We start from the raw sequence: 20417 nt of genomic DNA, 5'->3' as shown, positions 1-20417 counted from the left end.
ATTTTCCTCATTAGCAAATTGTAGGAGAGGGGATATCCATTACCAAATAACCTTCAAAACACAGAATGCATATATGCTGAAATTCATTTTTACTACTAGTCAATAAATCACAACAGAAAGAGCTGAAGACAGTTCTCAGTAACCTCATTACATTATGTATACTACTGTCTTACAGCCCCATTATTAGACCACCATCACCATTATAAGTAGCTAACAGACTATTTTCCATTTTTCAGGTACTTCGTTAAATGCTTTACATACATCTAGCTAATTTGATCCTCAAACCTAAGAAGGGTATACTACGTATTTGTATTCCCACTTTTACAAATGAAGAAACCTACAATTATAGCTGGCAAAGTGGCAGAGCCAAGTATCCAGGGTGTTTGACTGCAGAGCCCTTGCTCCTTAAGTCAAATATTTATTAGCTGTTACACAAAACTGGGAGAAAAAGGGTAAAAAGTTTCATAGAAAAGTGTTTTGATTCAGTGTAATAGTAAATGTATCTGCCTAACAACAGAAGGGGCTGTATCATGAAATAAAGAGTAACAGAAGTGTTCAAACTAGAGTCCTGATGATCATGTGTCTGTGTTTCAGGGCAATCAAACAGATGGTGAGTAACAGCTGTACTTTATAGCAGAATTCTAGCTAATAAATGCAACAATCATCAATGGTAGCAAAACCCAGTAGATTAAAGTTTGATGAGGAACTTTGTAATGAATGGATCAGAGTGACTACACCAGAATCCACTGATTAATTCTGACATCACTAAAAGTAAGACAACAGGGTATGTGCCCCCCACATATGATGCAATAGGTAACTGATAAACTACTGGCAGTTGTGGGGGTGAGGGGTCTGATGTAACTACCAGTCTCAAAAAAATATATAGCAAACATATAAGGAGACTATCACAGATGAAGACAGATTTGAAATCTAGTAATCACATAATGGGACTTCCCTGGTGGTCCAGTGGTTGAGAATCCACCTTCCAAAGCAGGGACGTTCGATCCCTGCTCAGGGAACTCGGATCCCACATGCCGCAGGGCAACTGGGCCCTTGCGCCACAACTACTGAGCCAGCGCTCTATGGAGCCCATGCGCCACAACTAGAGAGAAGCCTGTGCGCCACAACGAAAGATCCTGCATGCAGCAACAAAGATGCCGTGTGCCACAACTAAGACCTGATGCAGCCAAATAAATAAATAAATATTTTTTAAAATTCTTTAAAAAAAATTACATAACTAATTTTTTTAAATGAACAGGGATGGTGTACTAAATAACATTAAATATTCCCTGCCAGTTGCATTAAGATATGATAATGGCACTGTGGTTATTTTTAAAGCCTCTCTTATTTCTATATATTAAAGTATGAAATGAGAGAATATGTGACATGCTTTAAAATATCCCAGTAACAACAACAACAAAGAACGGGACAGATGAAAACAGAACGGCAAAACGTTAATAACTGTTGAAGCTGGATAAGTACACTGGGCAGGGGCAAGGGGTATTCATTATACCATTCTCTCTTGTATGAATGTTTGAAATTTTCCATAATAAAATTTTTTTAATGTTTAATTGCAATATGAAAGAGGATAACAAATCTCCAAACAAATAAACAACAGGAGACCATGTGTGCACATGCAGCAAGCAAAGAAGTGTGCTGGCAAAAGATATGTATTCCTGTTACCATCCAATCACTCACTTACCCACAGTCAGGGCCCATTTACCTGGTTGTGGCTAAGCATTAATCCCTTGACCCAAGCAAAAGTAATCACCAGGATTCACCCACCTGATTTAGCATTTATCTCTATGGTTGTTAAGAATTTAACTCCCCAACAATAACCTCCCCCCAAAAAATCATAAATATGTAACCACAGTAAACATTATGCTATGATGGGAAGTATTTTCCATAAATTAACTTTTGCCAAATAACATCAATATACAGTTCTACTTTAGAGTCATTTTTTAAAAATATTTATTTATTTATTTGGCTGCTCCAGGTCCTAGTTGCGGCATGTGGGATCTGTAGTTGCAGCATGCGAACTCTTAGATGTGGCAGGTGGGACCTAGTTCCCTGACCAGGGATCGAACCTGGGCCCCCTGCATTGGGAGCGTGGAACCTTAGCCACTAGACCACCAGGGAAGTCCCTACTTTAGAGTCATTTTATTTGAAAAGACTCAAGGTGAGAAACTTAAAAAAAAACAAAAAACTCAGCAATGGTAAATATAAAACTGTTTTGTGTTTGGGAAGGAGAATATTAATATTCTGAATATTTGAATCCATTTTCCACCCATTTGACGGTCTTTCTGGATAAGGCACCACTGTGCTAAATTTTCATTTCGTGTGAAAATTATCTTTTGAGTTCTCAAGGTAAACCTAAGAACAACAGAGTATTTTGTACATCATTTGGCAAATGAAAAGTCTGGGTGCAATTTCCACTTCCAGATACCAAATTCCAGATATATACTATATTATAATAATAATGTATACTGATAATAAATCTAGCTATTCCATAAAATAGAATTTTATCAGAACTTCTATACCATGGGTTTTTTGTTTTGTTTTGTATCTCAAACGTCAAGTTATACTATATTACAATTTAGAAAATGTAGCTCATCTACAGCCCTAGCCGTCAAGTCCCTAGCCACTCTAAAATATTCCAGCCATCACAGAGGGGCAGTAAGTGACATAAACAACTCACTGTAAGAGGTCAAATCCTACGCTCTATGACAAAGAAATACTGCAAGTTGACAAGGCAGATGCACACCTCACAGAGAAACAACAAAGGGTAAAATAAAATGATAAAAGGACGATGACAGGTCTATGACTTAGAATTAACAACAGTAACTAATACCATACCCAGAAGTTGAACTAGGCAGCTGGTTTTCATGCCTACCATCTACACCGATGAGAGCACTGAAATCAAAGCTGACACTATGTAAACACTGTAACCAGTACACGGTTCAGCCAAAGTTTTCTGTTCTAGGGCCTTCTGTCCAGAAGGCATGCTCCATCCAATTCCTCTTCTCCCGCATTATATGTTTTCAAAACACCTGATGAGGAGGCATAACAGTAATATATATAAGAGCAAAAGCTTGAAAAGTCAGTCAAACTGGATATGAAAACCAACTCCAATACTTTTTAACACTTTTTAACCTAAGTTGCTAAGAGAAATGGTGGCCAAACAGATTATCTATAAAACTGAGATAGTAGTACTGTAATTACTTCAAAGATGATAGCGGGGAATATCTATTTAAAATCCTCCGTACAGAAAATATCTGCAAACAATGCAACGGACAAGGGGCTAATATTCAAAACATACAAACAGCTTATACAACTCAATATCAGAAAGAACAACCAACCCAATCAAAATATGGGCAGAAGACCTAAATACAGACATTTTCCCCAAAAAATGACATACAGATGGCTAACAGGTACATGAAAAGATGCTCAACATTGCTAATTATTAGAGAAATGCAAATCAAAAGCACAATAAGGTATCACTTCAAACAGGGCAGAATGCCCATCATCCAAAAGTCTACAAAGAGAGGATGTAGATAAAAGGGAACCCTTATACACTGTTGGTGGGAATGTAACCTGGTGCAGCCACTATGGAAAACAGTATGGAGGTTCCTTAAAAAACTAAAAACAGAACTACAGTATGATCCAACAATTCCACTCCTGGGCATATATCCGGAAAAAATGAAAACTCTAATTCGAAAAGATACATATACACCAATGTTCATAGCAGCACTATTTACAATAGCTAAGACATGGAAGCAACCCAAGTGCCCATCAACAGAAGACTGGCTTAAGACAATGGGATATATATACATACAGTGGAGTATTACTCAGCCATAAAAAAGAATGAAATATTGCCACTTGTAGCAATGTGGATGGACCTAAAGAATATTATGCTTAGTGAAATAAATCGGACAAAAACAAATACTATATGATATTACTTATATGTACAATCTAAAAAATAATACAAATGAATCTTTATACAAAACAGAAAGAGACTCACAGACACAGAAAACAGATTTATGGTTACCAAGGTGGGGAGGGGACAAATGAGGAGTATAGGATTAACAGATACAAGCTACTATACATAAAGTAAATAGATAAGCAACAGGGATTTACTGTAGAGCACAGGGAATTATACCCAGTATCTTGTAATATAACCTATAATGGAATATAATCTGCAAAAAAACCAAATCACTATGCTGTACACCTGAAACTAACACAATATTGTAAATCAACTACACTTCAGTTAAAAAAATAAAAAGTGAAACCCTCCATAGAGCGCCTCCCACATAGTGCTCAACAAATAAGAAATGTGAGCTATCTGAATTATGTATTTGAAATATTCTCTAACAACAGTCTTCATTACTAGAAAATAAGCATGGGGCTTCCCTGGTGGTGCGGTGGTTAGGAATCCACCTGCCAATGCAGGGGACACGGGTTCGGGCCCTGGTCCGGGAAGATCCCAGATTCTGCGGAGCAACTAAGCCCATGCGCCACAACTACTAAGCCTGCGCTCCAGAGCCCACAAGCCACAACTACAGAAGCCGGCGTGCCTAGAGCCCATGCTCCGCAACAAGAAAAGCCACCGCACTGAGAAGCCCGCGCACAGCAAGCAACAAAGATAGCCCCCGCTCACCACAACTAGAGAAAGCCCACGCGCAGCAACAAAGACCCAACGCAGCCAAAAATAAATAAATAAATAAAACCTGGTCTTTCACTACAGATAGTTTGAGAAACACTAACTAAACCAGAACATGCATGAATCGTCTTTATTCTATTTGGAACCCCGTACTTTCTAAATAACTGATAATTGCGCCCCTAGAGCCCATGCTCCAAAATAAGAGAAGCCACCACAATGAGAAAGTATTTATTTTTCTACTTTGGGGTAGGAGACAATGCTAAGTTGAAGCATATACAGAAAGTCTCCACTTTGTGTATGTTAGGCTTTAACTGCTAATGAAGTTCTATTCTTCACTCCTTTCACTCCTATCGTACCCAACAGACCAAGGAAAACAGAAAGCCAGGCTTTCACTTTAAAACAATGCCTCCAGAAGAGCACAATGTGTGGGGATTAAATAGACCTTATGACCTTAAAAAACAAAATCAAACAAAAAGGTTCCCAGAAGCTTCACAGTGCTCATCCAAAAATCTTCTCTTGGATTTCTTTTTTCCTTCCCAGATTCCTGAAAATACACTACAATCATTTTTTACCTGGGGCTTTGAGAAATTTTCAATATGTCTAGACCACACGCCACTTATTAAGACATTTTCTTCCAGCTTCTAGCCCACACTTTCCACATTCTAGTTTGTTAAAGTATGATTAGGACCCTATAAACTACATTTCTCCTTTGATAGTAATAGCATGTGCTAGAGGAAGAATCAAAGGCTGGAAGAATAAGAGGGAATATATATGCTCCTTCTTATTGGTCACAGCTCCTATGCGTATGGACCCATTAATGCATTTCATCCTGGCGTTGATTCCAGTTTCTACCTTTTTTCCAAAATCCCAGACCAGCCTGACTACAATTCCTCACACACAAGCACCAGTTGTCCAATACCCCTCCTTTGGAAATTTCAGCTCCAAGAGGGGCCTTACTCCAAGCTTCTGGGTTCTGGTAACCACACCCTCTTCCCTTTTTTCTCCCAGCCCTAGGGCAAGTAGCTACTTCTGCCTTTCTGTTACCTCAGTGTCCCCTTTTCATTTTCTTAGTTCTCCAAAACCGCTTTAAACCAATTCCTCACGTTAAATTCTGTTCTCCTGACTAGTTTGAGAAGAACAACATGAAAGTTTAAAACTCTTTCCTTGAAAGCTTATCATAAAAGAGAAACATAAAGTACAAGTAATTATTCCAACTTGTGATATCATCACTCTAATGCCAAGTTGGGGCTTCTTACCAAGCCACTCTAAAAGCATGAAACTGGGGACTTCCCTGGTGGCACAGTGGTTAAGAATCCACCTGCCAATGCAGGGGACATGGGTTCGAGCCCTGATCTGGGAAGATCCCACATGCCGCAGAGCAACGAAGCCCGGGCGCCACAACTACTGAGTCTGAGCTCTAGAGCCTGTGAGCCACAACTACTGAGCCCACGTGCCACAACTACTGAAGCCCGCACGCCTAGAGCCCATGCTCCGCAACAAGAGAAGCCACCGCAATGAGAAGCCCATGCACCACAACAGAGTAGCCCCTGCTCGCCACAACTAGAGAGCTCCCACGTGCAGCAACAAAGACCCAATGCAGCCAAAAATAAATGAATAAACAAGTAAATTTTAGGGGCTTCCCTGGTGGCGCAGTGGTTGCGCGTCCGCCTGCCGATGCAGGGGAACCGGGTTCGCGCCCCGGTATGGGAGGATCCCACATGTCGCGGAGCGGCTGGGCCCCTGAGCCATGGTCGCTGAGCCTGCGCGTCCGGAGCCTGTGCTCCGCAACGGGAGAGGCCACAACAGAGGAAGGCCCGCATACCACAAAAAAAAAAAAAAAAAAAAAAAATATGAACAAGTAAATTTTAAAAAATAAATAAATAATAAAATAAAAGCATGAAACTGGGATGGATTATGCTTTCTGGAAAACGTAACACATTTAAAAACTGTACTTAAGCAGTCTTGAAAATGAGACACTCGATATATGATTATTCATTAGTGCTCTGGAGCAAGTGTATGCAAATTTTTTATAAAAGAGACAGAAAGTAAGTATTTTAGGCTTTGCAGGCCCTGCAGTCTCTCACAACTACTCAACTCCCAACATTTTTTTGTGAAAACAGCCATAGACAGGGACTTCCCTGGTGGTCCAGTGGTTAAGACTTTGCCTTCCAATGCAAGGGGTGCAGGTTTCATCCCAGGTTGGGGAGCTAAGATCCCACATGCCTCCCTGGCCAAAAACTAAAACATAAAACAGAAGCAATATTGTAACGAATTCAATAAAGACAAGAAAGAGAAAGAGAGGAAGGAAGGAAGGGAGGGAGAGAGAGGGAGGGATGGAAGGAGGGCTGGCGGGAGGGGCCACAGACTGCTGTGAATGAGCGAGCATAGCTGTGTTCCAATAACACTTTATTTATGGACATAAAATGATATGAAGCTGAAATTTCTAACATGTCACAAAATATTATTCTTTTGATTTTTTTTAACCATCTATAAATATAAAATCATTCTTAGTTCACAGGCTGTACGAAAACATGCAGGCAGGCTGGATTTGGCCCAGTGGCCTGTTTGCCGACCCTGTTCTAGATTGTGCCTCTTACAAAATCAAAGTATTATGTTCATTGATGGACTTAAAAAAAAAAAAAATTACTCTAGCAAACCTAGGTTTAAACTATAATATAACTAACCTGAAACGTTAATGAAACAAACAAAACAATGTTACTTACCCTCCTCAAACTTTCTTTTAATGAAGACTAAAGATAAGAAAATTTACTAACGGAAATTTCAAAGTATGATGCAAGTTCAATTTAAATATCTGCCAAACTTGTGTACCTTTTTTCTACCTCTACAGCACCATAAAATAAGCACTGGTTTTAAAATTCACCTTGAATAATGTAAATTTCTAAATCAGAGATTAATTGAATTAGTGTCTTAATGATGTTCAACTGAGAAGAACTTAGGTTAAAGTAATAATGGTCCCCATTTCCCAAACAATTCTTCAAGTAGAAAAAACATCTACAGACATTAGCAAGTTACACTCAAGTTTCTTATTTCAAAGTAACCATGATTGTAGAGCCTCTCCTGTTAATCCGCAACTACTTTGATTCCTTAGTATCAGCAATGAGGAATGTCTCTTTGGCATCTTATGCTCCCACAGATATGTTCATTATTGCTACTTATGAACTGTGCCCATCTGTCCAAAAACTATGAGTTAAAGTCCTAAGAGCACCCTTGAACTAGGACTACCTCAAGGCCTGGACACAGTATGCATTGGTAAGACAAAAAAAAAAAAAAAAAAGCACAAGCAGCAGTGCAGTAGTATGCATGACACGTGAAAGGCATAAAAACAAACATTACGCCTCTCAACAAAAGGCAAGTTCTCTACATGTGTACCTCTCATGGTTTTCCTTAGTTTATGGAAAGACAACAAACCAAGGCTTGAGTTTCATATGGGATTAAAAGTTCCTAGAAGCTCATTTCCAATGCAGATTTCAGACTAAAGGCACTTGGCCAAAGGGGCAGACCTGGATGATCCACATATTCAGTGTACCTTTTGCTGAAATGATGTCCAGGCCTCTAATCCTCTAGAATACATATCTGCAAAGTCAGAAGAAAGAACCAACTCAACTAGGGAATCCCCTGCACCTTCCAAATTGAACTATTATAAGCACCTCAAAACTAATCTAGAAGACCTCTAGGAAAACAACTCAGAATATAGAAATCCAGCTGATTATGAATGGCAGCTATTCCAAATATTATTTCTTAATACCGTTAAGAAGATAGTCTTTGACAAATTGGTAAATGAAGAGACCTATGCTCAAGTTGTGGTACTACCATTAAACTAGCTAGTGAGCATAGCGTGAACTTCTTTGGGCCTTCTTTTCCTTCCTTATTCTGTAAAGTGAGAGGCACTAGCTCCCATGCCCTTTAAAATCACAGCCATGGAGCGTAAAGACTTAAATATAAGACATGACACCATAAAATTCCTAGAAGAGAAGGTAAGCAAAACATTCTGACATAAATCCTAGCAATGTTTTCTTAGGTCAGTCTCCCAAGGCAATAGAAATAAAAGCAAAAATAAACAAATAGGACCTAATCAAACTTTTAAGCTTTTGCACAGCAAAGGAAACCATAAACAAAAAGACAACCTACAGACTGGGAGAAAATATTTGCAAATGATGTGATGGAAAAGGGCTTAATTTCCAAATTATACAAACAGGTCATACAACTCAATAACAAAAAAACAAACAACCCAGTCAAAAAATGGGCAGAAGACCTAACTAGACTTTTCTCCAAAGAAGACATACTGATGGCCAATAGCCACATGAAAAGTTGCTCAACACTGCTAATTATTAGAGAAATGCAAATCAAAACTACAATGAAGTACCACCTCACACCGGTCAGAATGGCCATCATTAAAAAGTCCACAAATAGGGCTTCCCTGGTGGTGCAGTGATTAAGAATCTGCCTGCCAATGGAGGGGACACAGGTTGGAGCCCTGGTCCAGGAAGATCCCACATGCCGCGGAGCAACTAAGCCCACGTGCTACAACTACTGAGCCTGCACTCTGGAGCCCGTGAGCCACAGGCACTGAAGCCCATGCGCCTAGAGCCTGTGCTCTGCAACACGAGAAGCCACCGCAATGCGAAGCCCGCGCACCGCAATGAAGAGTAGCCCCTGCCCGCAGCCAACTAGAGAAAGCCCACACGCAGCAACGAAGACCCAACGCAGCAAAAAACAAATTAATTAAATAAATAAAACTTTAAAAGTCTACAAATAACAAATGCTGGAGAGGGTGTGGAGAAAAGGGAACCCTCCTACACTGTTGGTGGGAATGTAAATTGGTGCAACCACTGTGGAAAACAGTATGGAGGTTCCTCAAAAAGCTAAAAATAGAGTTGCCATATGATCCAGCAATCCCAATCCTTGGCATATATCCAGACAAAACCACAATTCAAAAAGATATATGCACCCCTATGTTCATAGCAGCACTATTCACAGTGGCCAAGACACAGAAACCACCTAAATGTCCATCGACAGAGAAATGAATAAAGAAGATATGATACATATGTACAATGGAATACTACTCAGCCATAAAAAAGAATGAAATAGGGCTTCCCTGGTAGCGCAGTGGTTGAGAGTCCGCCTGCCGATGCAGGGGACACGGGTTCGTGCCCCGGTCCGGGAAGATCCCACATGCCGCGGAGCAGCTAGGCCCGTGAGCCATGGCCGCTGAGCCTGCGCATCTGGAGCCTGTGCTCTGCAACGGGAGAGGCCACAGCAGTGAGAGGCCCACATACCGCAAAAAAAAAAAAAAAGAATGAAATAATGCCATTTGTAACAACATGGATGGACCTAGACTATCATACTAAGTGAAGTAAGTCAGAAAGAGAAAGGCAAATATCATATAATATCACTTATATATGGAATCTTAAAATATGGCACAAATGAACTTATCTACAAAACAGAAACAGACTCACAGACATAAAGATCAGATTTGTGGTTGCCAAGGGGGAGTGGGGGAGGGAGAGGGGTGGACTGGGAGTTTGGGGTTGGTAAATGCAAACTATTACATTTAGAATGGATAAATAACAAAGTCCTAGGCACAGGGAACTATATCCAATCTCCTGGGATAAACCATAATGGAAAACAATATAAAAAAGAGAACATCTATATGTGTATAACTGAGTCACTATGCTGTACAGCAGAGATTGGCACAACACTGTAAATCAACTATACTTCAATAAAAATTTTTTAAAAATTATAGAGCTAAGCAATTACACTTTAAGAAAACAGTATCAACTATCCTACAGAACAACAAAAGCCTCAATTTTTAGAGTACCAAGTTTTCTACCGTTTTTCAATGTCACAGCTTTATGGTATATCCAAAAACACCCCTTGATTTATCACTGCATTTGTAGCTTCCTCACTTCCTTTTGGCCCCTAATATTCATAAAGAGATAAATGAAACTATTGATCTGAAGAATTTGAATAAAAGACAAGAGTAAAGCACACGGGCCTAGTTTAAATAGGTTATCCATTCCGGAAAATACACAAGTATAAAACAACTAAGAAGACTGGGGTGGGGGCGTGGGGGATGTAACAAAGCACACTACACTGTCCCACCAAAGGCAGCTGTCATAATCTCTCTCATACCACCACCATGAGATCTCTAATTTTCATTAGTTTGTCTCCACCAGGATCAACAGAAGAAGGCTAAAAAGTGTCTTGAGCACCAATCACTCTCATCAGCTCAACACATACCACTCAGTACCCTGACCTCCTCTCTCCTAATCTAATAGTGACGGTCTTTCAATGTCAGTTATTATTAATGCTGCTATTCACTCTATAAGGAAAATAGAATAATGATAGCTATGAAGAATCAGGTCAACTCAAAAATTTATCAATACTAAGCACATACTACTATGTTCCCAGCTGCTAGTTACTGGAATTCCTCCATTTAAAAGAATAAGTCTCTAAAACATATTCATCATGGTCCTTGGATTTTCTGGTACATAGGACTACAAAATCCCTTAGGTCCTAGCAACAGAACCAACAAGTCTAGATCATGCAAGAGAATGGATGAATGTTAAGACAGACAGGCTCCGATGAAATGTTAGTCTTTCTTGATGCTGTGTATTAGTAACCACCCAAAGTATCTTAAAAGTTGGAGAATTATAAAAATACACATGTATACAAATACATCTTTTAAAATATTTATATGGAAATAATAATGAAAATACTTAAGCAATGAGTACATTTCACAAAAGCACATAGCTAACAAATTTTGCAGCTAGCGTATGTACAGCTGAAAAAAATGTCCTATCATAGGTTCCAACTCCTGCTCCAATTTCATATCCTCTGACACTATCATTATCTTCTCTAGTAATAAAGAAAAGGACTCAAAGAAAGGTGAGCACCAAGTATTTTTTGGTAGTCTCACTGTCTCTCTATAATACACGTGAGCATTCTATAACTGGGGAAATACTTGTTTTATACTCAACTACCACTGTTTCAATGTTACTATTTAGGTATTAACATTAATTTGTCAAACTGCTGTAATCTGCCAAGAAAACTCCACCCTATATTTCTCATAATTTATACAATTGGTTTCCTAAATAATAATACACCCATAACAGATTTTTTAATTTTTTAATGGATACAGTAAACTTAAGCTTAAATAAGATACCTATGATGGTGACCTTGAGGAAAACTTCAGTAGTACATATTCACCTATTTCTAACAAAATGTTTTACTGTACCTCAACAAAATTCAACTGTTTACTATAGATAATCCTTAACTAAATTTTCAGCACAGAAGCAGTACCATAAAATGTGTAGCTTATGTTTTAGAGTTGATATAGATACTAGAATTGAGAAATTAATGGAAGAGTTATATATTTAACCAGGCAATTTTAGAAAATCTGTGTGTGTGCTCAGGTTCAGAAAAATGGACTTCCAAAAAAAGGTTTTTGCATCCATCTATACAATTTATGAAAAATGTTAGCTCTAATTTACATTCATACAAAATTCATAAAAATTTTAAACATAGCATCTTCTGCCTATAAAGTAGAGCATATGTAATTAACAACTATCCACCAAGAAGCAAAATATCACACAAAAGACTCAAAATACAAGTTAGTCCATGAGTCTCCAAAGAGCTAATCATGAAACAAATATTGGTGATTACTATACAGCCCTCCCCAAAGAGAGTCTAACTGTACTTGGCAGGAAGTGGGCAGCAGGAAGAGCTACAGTCAGAAACGACCACTTGCTCCAGGTTCTTACAAGCTCACAGCAGTGCTCCCAGTAAGCAGACCTGGTAGCAGCCGGCCAGCACGATCAAATTCCTATCAATACCCGCACGATTTTAAGGATATTTTCACTTGTGAGATGTTAGCATCGGACAGAAAAGGCATTCTAAAATAAAAAGCATCTTTAGGAATTCACACCAACTTTAAACCTCCATCTAAATGACCAAAGTATTTGCTCAGTTGGAAAAGATACTGAAGCAACCACTGAGCTTGATTAAAAAAAAAAAAAAAAAACAAAAACTACCAAATCATACATAAAGGACATTATACATTAATTCTAAAGCTAAGGGACTCAAATACAACACCTGATTAATGTATGGTAACCAAGAATGACAAAAATTGCCTCTCATTTGAATCCATGAAAGTACACTTCCAAATATAATTCCCATTATGAAAAAAAATCAAACCTATTGAATTTTCAGTTGGCTAGTTTGTTGGCTAGCTTCAAATCAACCATTTTCAAGAGACTATACTTAAATACCTTGAGTTTTTAAAATAAGCAACCAACTAATCAAAGGGCAGGAATAAAAGCTATTTAATCCATCAGCACCAGACAGGATAAACAGAAATAAGTATGGACAAAAAAATAAAATTTTAAAAAAGAAAAGAGAAAAATATAGGAATCAAACTCTAAAGAGAAATGCAAAACACCATCATAAACTACCAGATGTACTTGGAAGGAGACACTTTCCACACAGCACATATCCTAAGGCCCTTTTAAACTCCTTAACATGGTAAGAAAACACAGCAACTTAACATAGTACATTCACAGTATAGAATATTCCCTGTTAAAAAAAGATAAGCACATCTTATACGTAAATGCAAGCATGTAGATGATACAATATGTGTAGTAGACAAAAACAAAAGGTCTGGAAAGGTATACACTAAATTTTCAGTAGTGGGTACCTCTTGGATGTGGGATTTGAAGAGATGGAGCCAGAAAGAGATGCTAAAGATGGTTTTTTACTTTTTCCTCTATAAACATCTGTATTATCTTACCCTTTCGCAATAAGCATTTATTGTTTTGGTAATTAAAAAAAAAAAACCATTTCAGGGCTTCCCTGGTTGTCCAGTGGTTAAGACTCTGTGCTTCCATGCAGGGGGCACAGGTTCGAACCCTGGTCAGGGAACTAAGATCCAGCATGTCGCTCGGTGTGGCCAAAAAAATAAATAAAAATAAAAAAAGAAACCATTTCAAACCTATTACCAGACATTGTTATTGTTTTCAAAATATCACACTGATGGTTAGTACAAAGAGATAATAGTAGTAAAGTGCCTTCAAACTTTGAATTTAAAGCTCTATCCTCAGAATAAAGAAGACTAAGAGACATGACAATTAAATCCAATGTGTAATCCCAGACTGAAAAAAGAGAACACTATTGGGATAACAGGCACACTTTAAATATGAACATATATCAGGTGTAATACTATAAATGTTAAATTGCCTGAATTTAATCACTGCACGTTGGTTATCTAAGAGAATGCTTATTCTTAGGTAATACTATGAACTATTCAGCGGTGAAGGGTGATGGTGCCTACACCTTACTCTCAAATGGTTCAGCCAAAAATAAACAAACACAGGTATATATGTTTTTATATAGAAAGATAAAGCAAATGTGAAATTTCAACTACTGGTCAATCTAGGTGAAAATACGGGAGTTCACTATACTATTCTTAAAACTTCCCTGCAAGTTTGAATTTTTTTTCAAAATAAAAGATTCCTTCCCCCTAGAGAGTGGATCTCTCTCAGAAAGGGAAAGGAAGAATTCTAAACCTGACTTTCAGTTACTCTAGGTGTAAATGTTTCAGTTTCTAATATGAAATGTCTCTCAGGGTCTTACAATAATAGCCCCTAGTGCATTACAAAATAAGGTGCTCTATAGTATCCTGGAAAAATTAACAGAAATGATGAAGCTAGTCAACTTTTGATTCTAGCATATGACTATTATAACTTCTCTGAGAAAACTGACAATGCTCATAGAACATCACTAAATGTCAGGGTTAAGAAAAATTATTATAAATATCTGTTAAAAAGTAAATCATAATGTATTTCAATTTAAAGGGGAATAGATTAAATCAATTAATCACCACAGTGAAAAGTGGCAGAGAAGATTTGAAACACAAAAGTCCCACTAACACTAGAAAAGTAAGATTGATAGATATGTCTTGGCAGTTTGAACATTTCTTAGGAAAACACAACTGTATCAACAGTTGCTTGATACCTTTCTAAAGACATAGTGTGTCAGTAGAAGAATGGTGGGCCTGAAATCTAGATAAGGCAAGAGCAAAGAGGGACATGAATTCTGGAGAGGTATACTCTAACCTAAGTACTAGGATAGTTCCATCAGGCTTTCTGTGATCACCAGGAAAGCCTCCCAGTAATATTTTGGCCTCCCATGTACCGACCGAAGACTGTCCCTGGCCTGTAGAACATACCTCAATCACTACAAAGCTATTTCTCTCTTATAAAATAACAAAAACTGAATTATGTACTGGCTGCAAAGCTACTAAAGGTCCAGACCATATGTGGAATCTGATGACCACGTTATTCTTTCAGTTGGCTTCCTATGGCATCTCTATCCCCATTGTAACTTAGATGAATTATGAGAATTTTATGAGAACACGACTATCCTCAGTGCTTTATATTTTATTTGACATGCTAAAGTATTTTTTCCCACTTAATAAACTTTATTTTTGCCAAATTCACCATGCTTTTCATATCATGGTGCCCTGTAAAGTACTGTTCTTTCTAGCTGCATCTTTCCATCCAATACTAATAATAAAGGAGTTAACACTGTCCTAATTCTTAAATCCTCATAAAACCCTTTGTAGAAAATACTGTTATGATCCTTACTTTACATATAAGTACACTAAGGCACAGAGTCATTACAAAATTTGCCCAGGTTCATAATGCTATTAAGTAAAAGAGGTGAGATTCTAAACCAGGAATTAGGATCCAGAGCTCAAGGGTTTAACATTTTTTCTGCCTTGGACCATTCTGCAGTCTGATGAAGCCTGCAAATTCCTTCTCAGCTTAGTATTTTTAAATATATGAAATAAACAAAGGAGACCAATTACCTTGGGGACAAAAAACTCAAATGTATGATATAGTAGTATATATATGCTTCCCAACAATCTAGTGGTGGAGCTCCTATTTACTGTAATTTCTATGTAATGATGAACATAAATAATATTTTGAGATATCTACAATAATCACAATATAATATCTGTGATTTGTACTAGTAGTAAATCACAGGTACTGTTAATAGTGCTGTAGTTTGCTGTTTACATTAATAATTAAAAGGAATGCTAACTTCTAGTTAGAGGTTAGTGAAGAGGTAACTTTCCCCCTAAGTTTATGGATGCCATCCATGTTAACACTGCCCACTATATCAATCCTCTTAACACTGCAGTTTAAAAAAGGACCAATCCTGGGTCCTTCTCTCTTTCTACACTGGATCTCTTGGTGATCTCATATAGTCTTGTGGCTTTGACTACTACTTAAGTTGATGACTACAAAGTTTATCTCTAGTCCAGACCCTTCCCCTAAATTCCAGACTTGGATATCAATTCAACCAGAATATGTAACAGGCATCTCAAACTTACCACGTCTAAAACTGAACTCCTAACCCTTTCCCCAAACCTGCTCTTCTCACGGTCATCCCTATCTTAGTTGATGGCAACCCCATCTTTCTCACTGCTCAGACCAAAACTCTTGGAATCATCCTTGACTCCTCTCTTACATGCCACATCTGATCTATCAACAAACTGTACTGGTTTGATCTTCAAAATATATCCAGAATTCAACCGTTTCTATCTCCTGTTACTGCCTTGATACAAGTCACCAGCATCTCCCTCCTAGATTCCTTACAATTACAAGTCTCCCTGCCTCTACTGTTGTTCCACCCTGCAAATTGAGTGATCCTTCAGAAGCTGAAAGCAGATCATGTCACTCCCTGGTTGAAAACTCCAGGCAAAGTCCTTATAAAGCCTCTACCAAGCCCTGTGAAATCTGTATCCCACCCCAACATAATGTACTATGACTTTTTTGTTCATTCCATTCTAGCCATACTGAGCAGAACTCACTAGGTCGGCCTCAGCACCTTGGAACAAACTATTCCCTCTACTTGGAAAGCTTTTTCCCCCAGATGTTAACGAGGCTAACTTCCTCCCTTATCGCTCTCAAGAAGGCTCACCCAGTTCACCTCATTTTAAATTTCAACATCTACCCCAGAAATTCTGAATCCCCCTTACCGTGCTCCACTTTCCAAAGCACTTATCTTTGAACATTCCATTATTATTTATTATCACCCCGCACTAGGAGGGGTGCCCACACAAGCAAAATTGTTTTGTACACCACTCACCTCTAGTATGCCTATGTTTGGCACAAAGTAAACATGCATATCTTAAAAAAACAGCACTTCTATCATTGTAAAGTACTTGCCTGTGTCTCTCATTAGAAGAATTCCTTGAAGACTCTGACTGGATCTAATTTGTAGTGCCCTCAACACCTGGCCCGGGGCCTGCCCAACAGCAGACACCTAACACACAGATACTCAGGTGAATACAGCCACTTTCACCTGAAACACAATCCTATATGCCACAGGAAAAGCCAGGTCTTACAGCTGTGTCTGATTAAATGGTAGAAGGCAAACACAGAACATCAGGTTCCAACTGTTACTTCAATCAAACTGAGTTTAAGTTTCATGCTTCATTTCTTCATGTGTCTAAGCAGCATTTCCAACTATCTGAAGTCTAAAAAGGTCACTTGGTCATTCCTCCCCCCCAGCCATGGCACCACCTCTCTAGCCCACCTAATCTTTTCATGCTTGACTTAAAATCCTCTTAAGTGTTCCTTGATGACCCCAGCTAGAAGCACTTACCCGTGCCATGCTCTGGGCCAAGTGCTTTCCATATGTTCTTCTCATTTGATTCTCCCAAAAGCCCTATGAGGTTGCTTCCATTATGACACCTATTTCAAAGATGAGAAAACTCAAACTTGGAGAGATCAAATCACTTGTTCAAGGTTCAACGAGTGTTCAAACACAGGTCTGCCTGACTCTGAAATCCAAGTTCTTTAACCCTCCACTATACCGCTTTTCTCTCTCCAATATTACAAACCCTAAATAGCTTATACATACTATCTCATAGGATTTGTCACTTCACTTATCTAGGCTTCAATTCTGGCATCTGTAAAAGAGAGGATATCGTTCAGGATGCCTATCAAGACCCCTTCCAATTCTTATAGTATTATGAAATAAAACATTTTATAATTCTTTTTATACTCCAAGTAGGTTAATACATACACACACACGTAGTTTAGCACTTAGTCACTGCTAGAAATTAGAAACCTCCACTGCCAAAAAGCAGTGAAAATAAAAACTCCAAGACCTTATATAAAAAAATAAATCATTCTTGATTCCTCCCCACATTCACGTCTATCAGAGATGCACTTCTGAGTCCATTTTCCCACGTAGTATGAAAAATTATGTTTTCCCCCAAGAAGCGTAAGAATGTAATACTTAAAGCTTCCGGACTTCACCAAACAACCTGGTAAAAGGAACTGAAAGCAGCCACTTAGCCCATTCAGGAGCTAGCATGTTATTTTAGACAGGACAAGTGCTCAATAAGCGTTTATTGGATCATGATACAGAATTTTTTTTTGAGGTTTTCCAAGTCTCAAACCAAAAGCCTATAAAGAGCCACACCAAAACTAAGGAAAAATGTGTCAAAAGAGCATATCTCTTGGAATCATTCTGGTTATAAAAGTGAATTTCATTTGAAATCCCTATCAACTGTTAAGTTTGAAATGAGTCATATTCCTAGGTCTAGACTTCAACCAACACCAGCAAATGGAGTTTAAGGATACCTTTTTAAAACAATAGTCTTGTGAGGATGCAGAGAAAGAGTGAATCCAGGCTCTTGAGTGGAAGCTCTCTTGAGATATCAGATACAGTAGCAGACACAGCCCACAACAGAAATGTAAAAATGTCCTAGGCTGAAAACGTACTATTGGGCAAAACGATATTTCGGTTTTCTAGAAAACTGTCTGTTTAGAGAATCCTCAAACGATTCTTGCTTTTTAACAAAGTCTTCAAAAGGAGTAGAAAGTCATCTGTTCAGGGTAAGAGGTTGCTGCTACCAAGGAAGTAGAGTGTCCGAAAGTGTGCAAATCTCATAATCTAGTAGAGAACGTTGCCCCTGCGGATGCTTTCACCTTCGGGCGGAAAAACCAACCCGGTGTCACCTCAACATTGGGGCCACTCAAACCTCGCCACCATTACAAAACCGAAATGCCAAAGGTGCAGAATATGAAGCCGGAAGCACTACCAGGCCAGGATCGAGTTCCAAGAGAAAAAAAATCAAAACCGACAGTGCAACGCGGGGCCCTCGGCCGCCCTGGGCCGAGAGACGCACGCTAGGCCCTTCCGGTCGCAGCCGCCGTCGCCGGTAGGCCAGGCGACGGGCCAGGCTTTCACCCGAGCCCGGGGATTCGCGGCCTACCCTCGCCAATGCCCTCTCGCCGAGTCTGGCACCGGCTGCTCATCCGACTTGGCTCCTTCGTCCGTAGCGCGGTCCGCGCAGGCCGCGAGGAGCCGGAGGAGACCGCCGAGCCTCGGGCCGGCCGGGTCGGTGCAGACGCGGCGCTGGCGGCAGAGGCCGCGCCGCCCCTCCCCCACCGGCCCGGCCCAACCGCCGCTGCGACGCGAGTAGCGGCGCCAACGCCGGGCCCAACCGCCGGCCCGCGGCGGCCCGGACAAGGGGCCGGTGGCGGCGGCGCGGGCCTGCTCCCCACGCCGCCTGCGCGAGTCCACCGCAAGCCCGTTACTCCCCGCGCCACAACCCGTCAGGACGCGCCGCCCTCGGCTTGCGCTGAGACGGCCGAGGGCAGCGGGAAGCCGCTGAGCTGATACTTACTCAGGGGTCGGGTGCTCGGGGTCGTAGAAATCCCCCATCTTCGGAGGCGGCTGTGGCGGCAGCTGCTTCATCGGGAGCGGCTGGAGACGGCGACGCGAGCCCCCTCCCCGCGGCAGGGCGACGGGAGGGAGGGGAGGGGAGGAGGCCGCTGGTCCGACCGCGGCGGCGGCGGCGGCAGCGGCGGCAGGGGCGGCCCGCGTCGCTTGCTCGCTCGCTCGCTCGCTCCCTCCCTCCGGCGCCCGCCCCCCGCTCTCTCCCCCACACACTCACACCGGGAGCGACGCTTACCCCGCCCTCCCCTCTGCAGCACAGGCCCGGCCCCTTAAAGAGACACGCACCCGCCGCGAGTCCGCCGCCAGTCGGCGCGCCGGCAGCTGCCGGTTGTCCTCAGGCCGGAGCGGGAGGAGCGGGAGGGGCTGTGCGCAGCCCGCGGACCCGGCCCGACTTCGCCAGCGACTTCCTGGAACAATAAGCCCCAGGCCTGAGCGCCGTTGGCCCGCCCCGGGCCGAGAGCCGCTGCGCCGCGAACCCTCCCTCGGGCCGGCTGTGGCGGCGGGGCGCTGAGGCGTGACCCGGCGCGCCCCGGGGTTGTTTGCCGGCGACGACGGGGAAACAGCCCGAGCCCACCGGGACACTAGCCTGCCTGCTCCGCCGCTCTCGAAGACCTGCCCTCCCGGAGCGCCGGAGTCCTCAGCGGCGCCGAGGGCCCCTCCCCCGGGCCTGCGGGCTCTGAGGTAAGGCGGTCGCCGCTTCTCCCGTGCCTCTCGCCCCTCTCTCCTTTATTTTTCCTCGCTTTTTCTCCCTGTTGCCTCTTCATCTCGTCCCCTCAGCAAGTACGGAAGCGGAGCTAGGCTGGGGATTCGCCCTAAAGCCGAGCTCTGGGGACGCCCCTTCCTACCTCCCGCCCCCACTGGGTCGGCTGGGCCCCGTCCGCCTGTCGCAGGGCTGCGTTCCACCACCCACACCTCCACCTGGAGCTGTACGTGTTCTGCCCCCACCCCAGCATCTGGGAGCTGCGGATCCCGTCCT

At 41.2% G+C, this 20417-nt stretch overlaps 1 protein-coding gene and 1 long non-coding RNA gene across 5 annotated transcripts in view; one reads left to right on the top strand and one right to left on the bottom strand.

Moving 5' to 3' along the window:
- The window catches only part of SETD2 (SET domain containing 2, histone lysine methyltransferase), a 116447-nt gene extending 96862 nt beyond the window's left edge, over positions 1 to 19585 (bottom strand). The window contains exon 1 of the mRNA XM_055080056.1: positions 19389 to 19585. Within this exon, the coding sequence (XP_054936031.1) occupies positions 19389 to 19459 (71 nt within the window). The 5' untranslated portion in view covers positions 19460 to 19585. The remainder of the gene's footprint in view (positions 1 to 19388) is intronic.
- A 196-nt stretch (positions 19586 to 19781) lies between these two features.
- LOC114484180 (uncharacterized) overlaps positions 19782 to 20417 on the top strand; it is a 69613-nt gene continuing 68977 nt past the window's right edge. For all 4 annotated transcript variants that reach the window (XR_008615616.1, XR_008615615.1, XR_008615617.1 and 1 more), the window contains exon 1: positions 19782 to 20122. This is a non-coding gene — a long non-coding RNA (uncharacterized lncRNA). The remainder of the gene's footprint in view (positions 20123 to 20417) is intronic.

The sequence above is a fragment of the Physeter macrocephalus genome, chromosome 18 (assembly GCF_002837175.3).
Source record: "Physeter macrocephalus isolate SW-GA chromosome 18, ASM283717v5, whole genome shotgun sequence".
Lineage (NCBI taxonomy): Eukaryota > Metazoa > Chordata > Mammalia > Artiodactyla > Physeteridae > Physeter > Physeter macrocephalus.
Note: the sequence above shows the minus strand (reverse complement) of the source record. Positions and strands in the feature narration are given on the sequence as shown.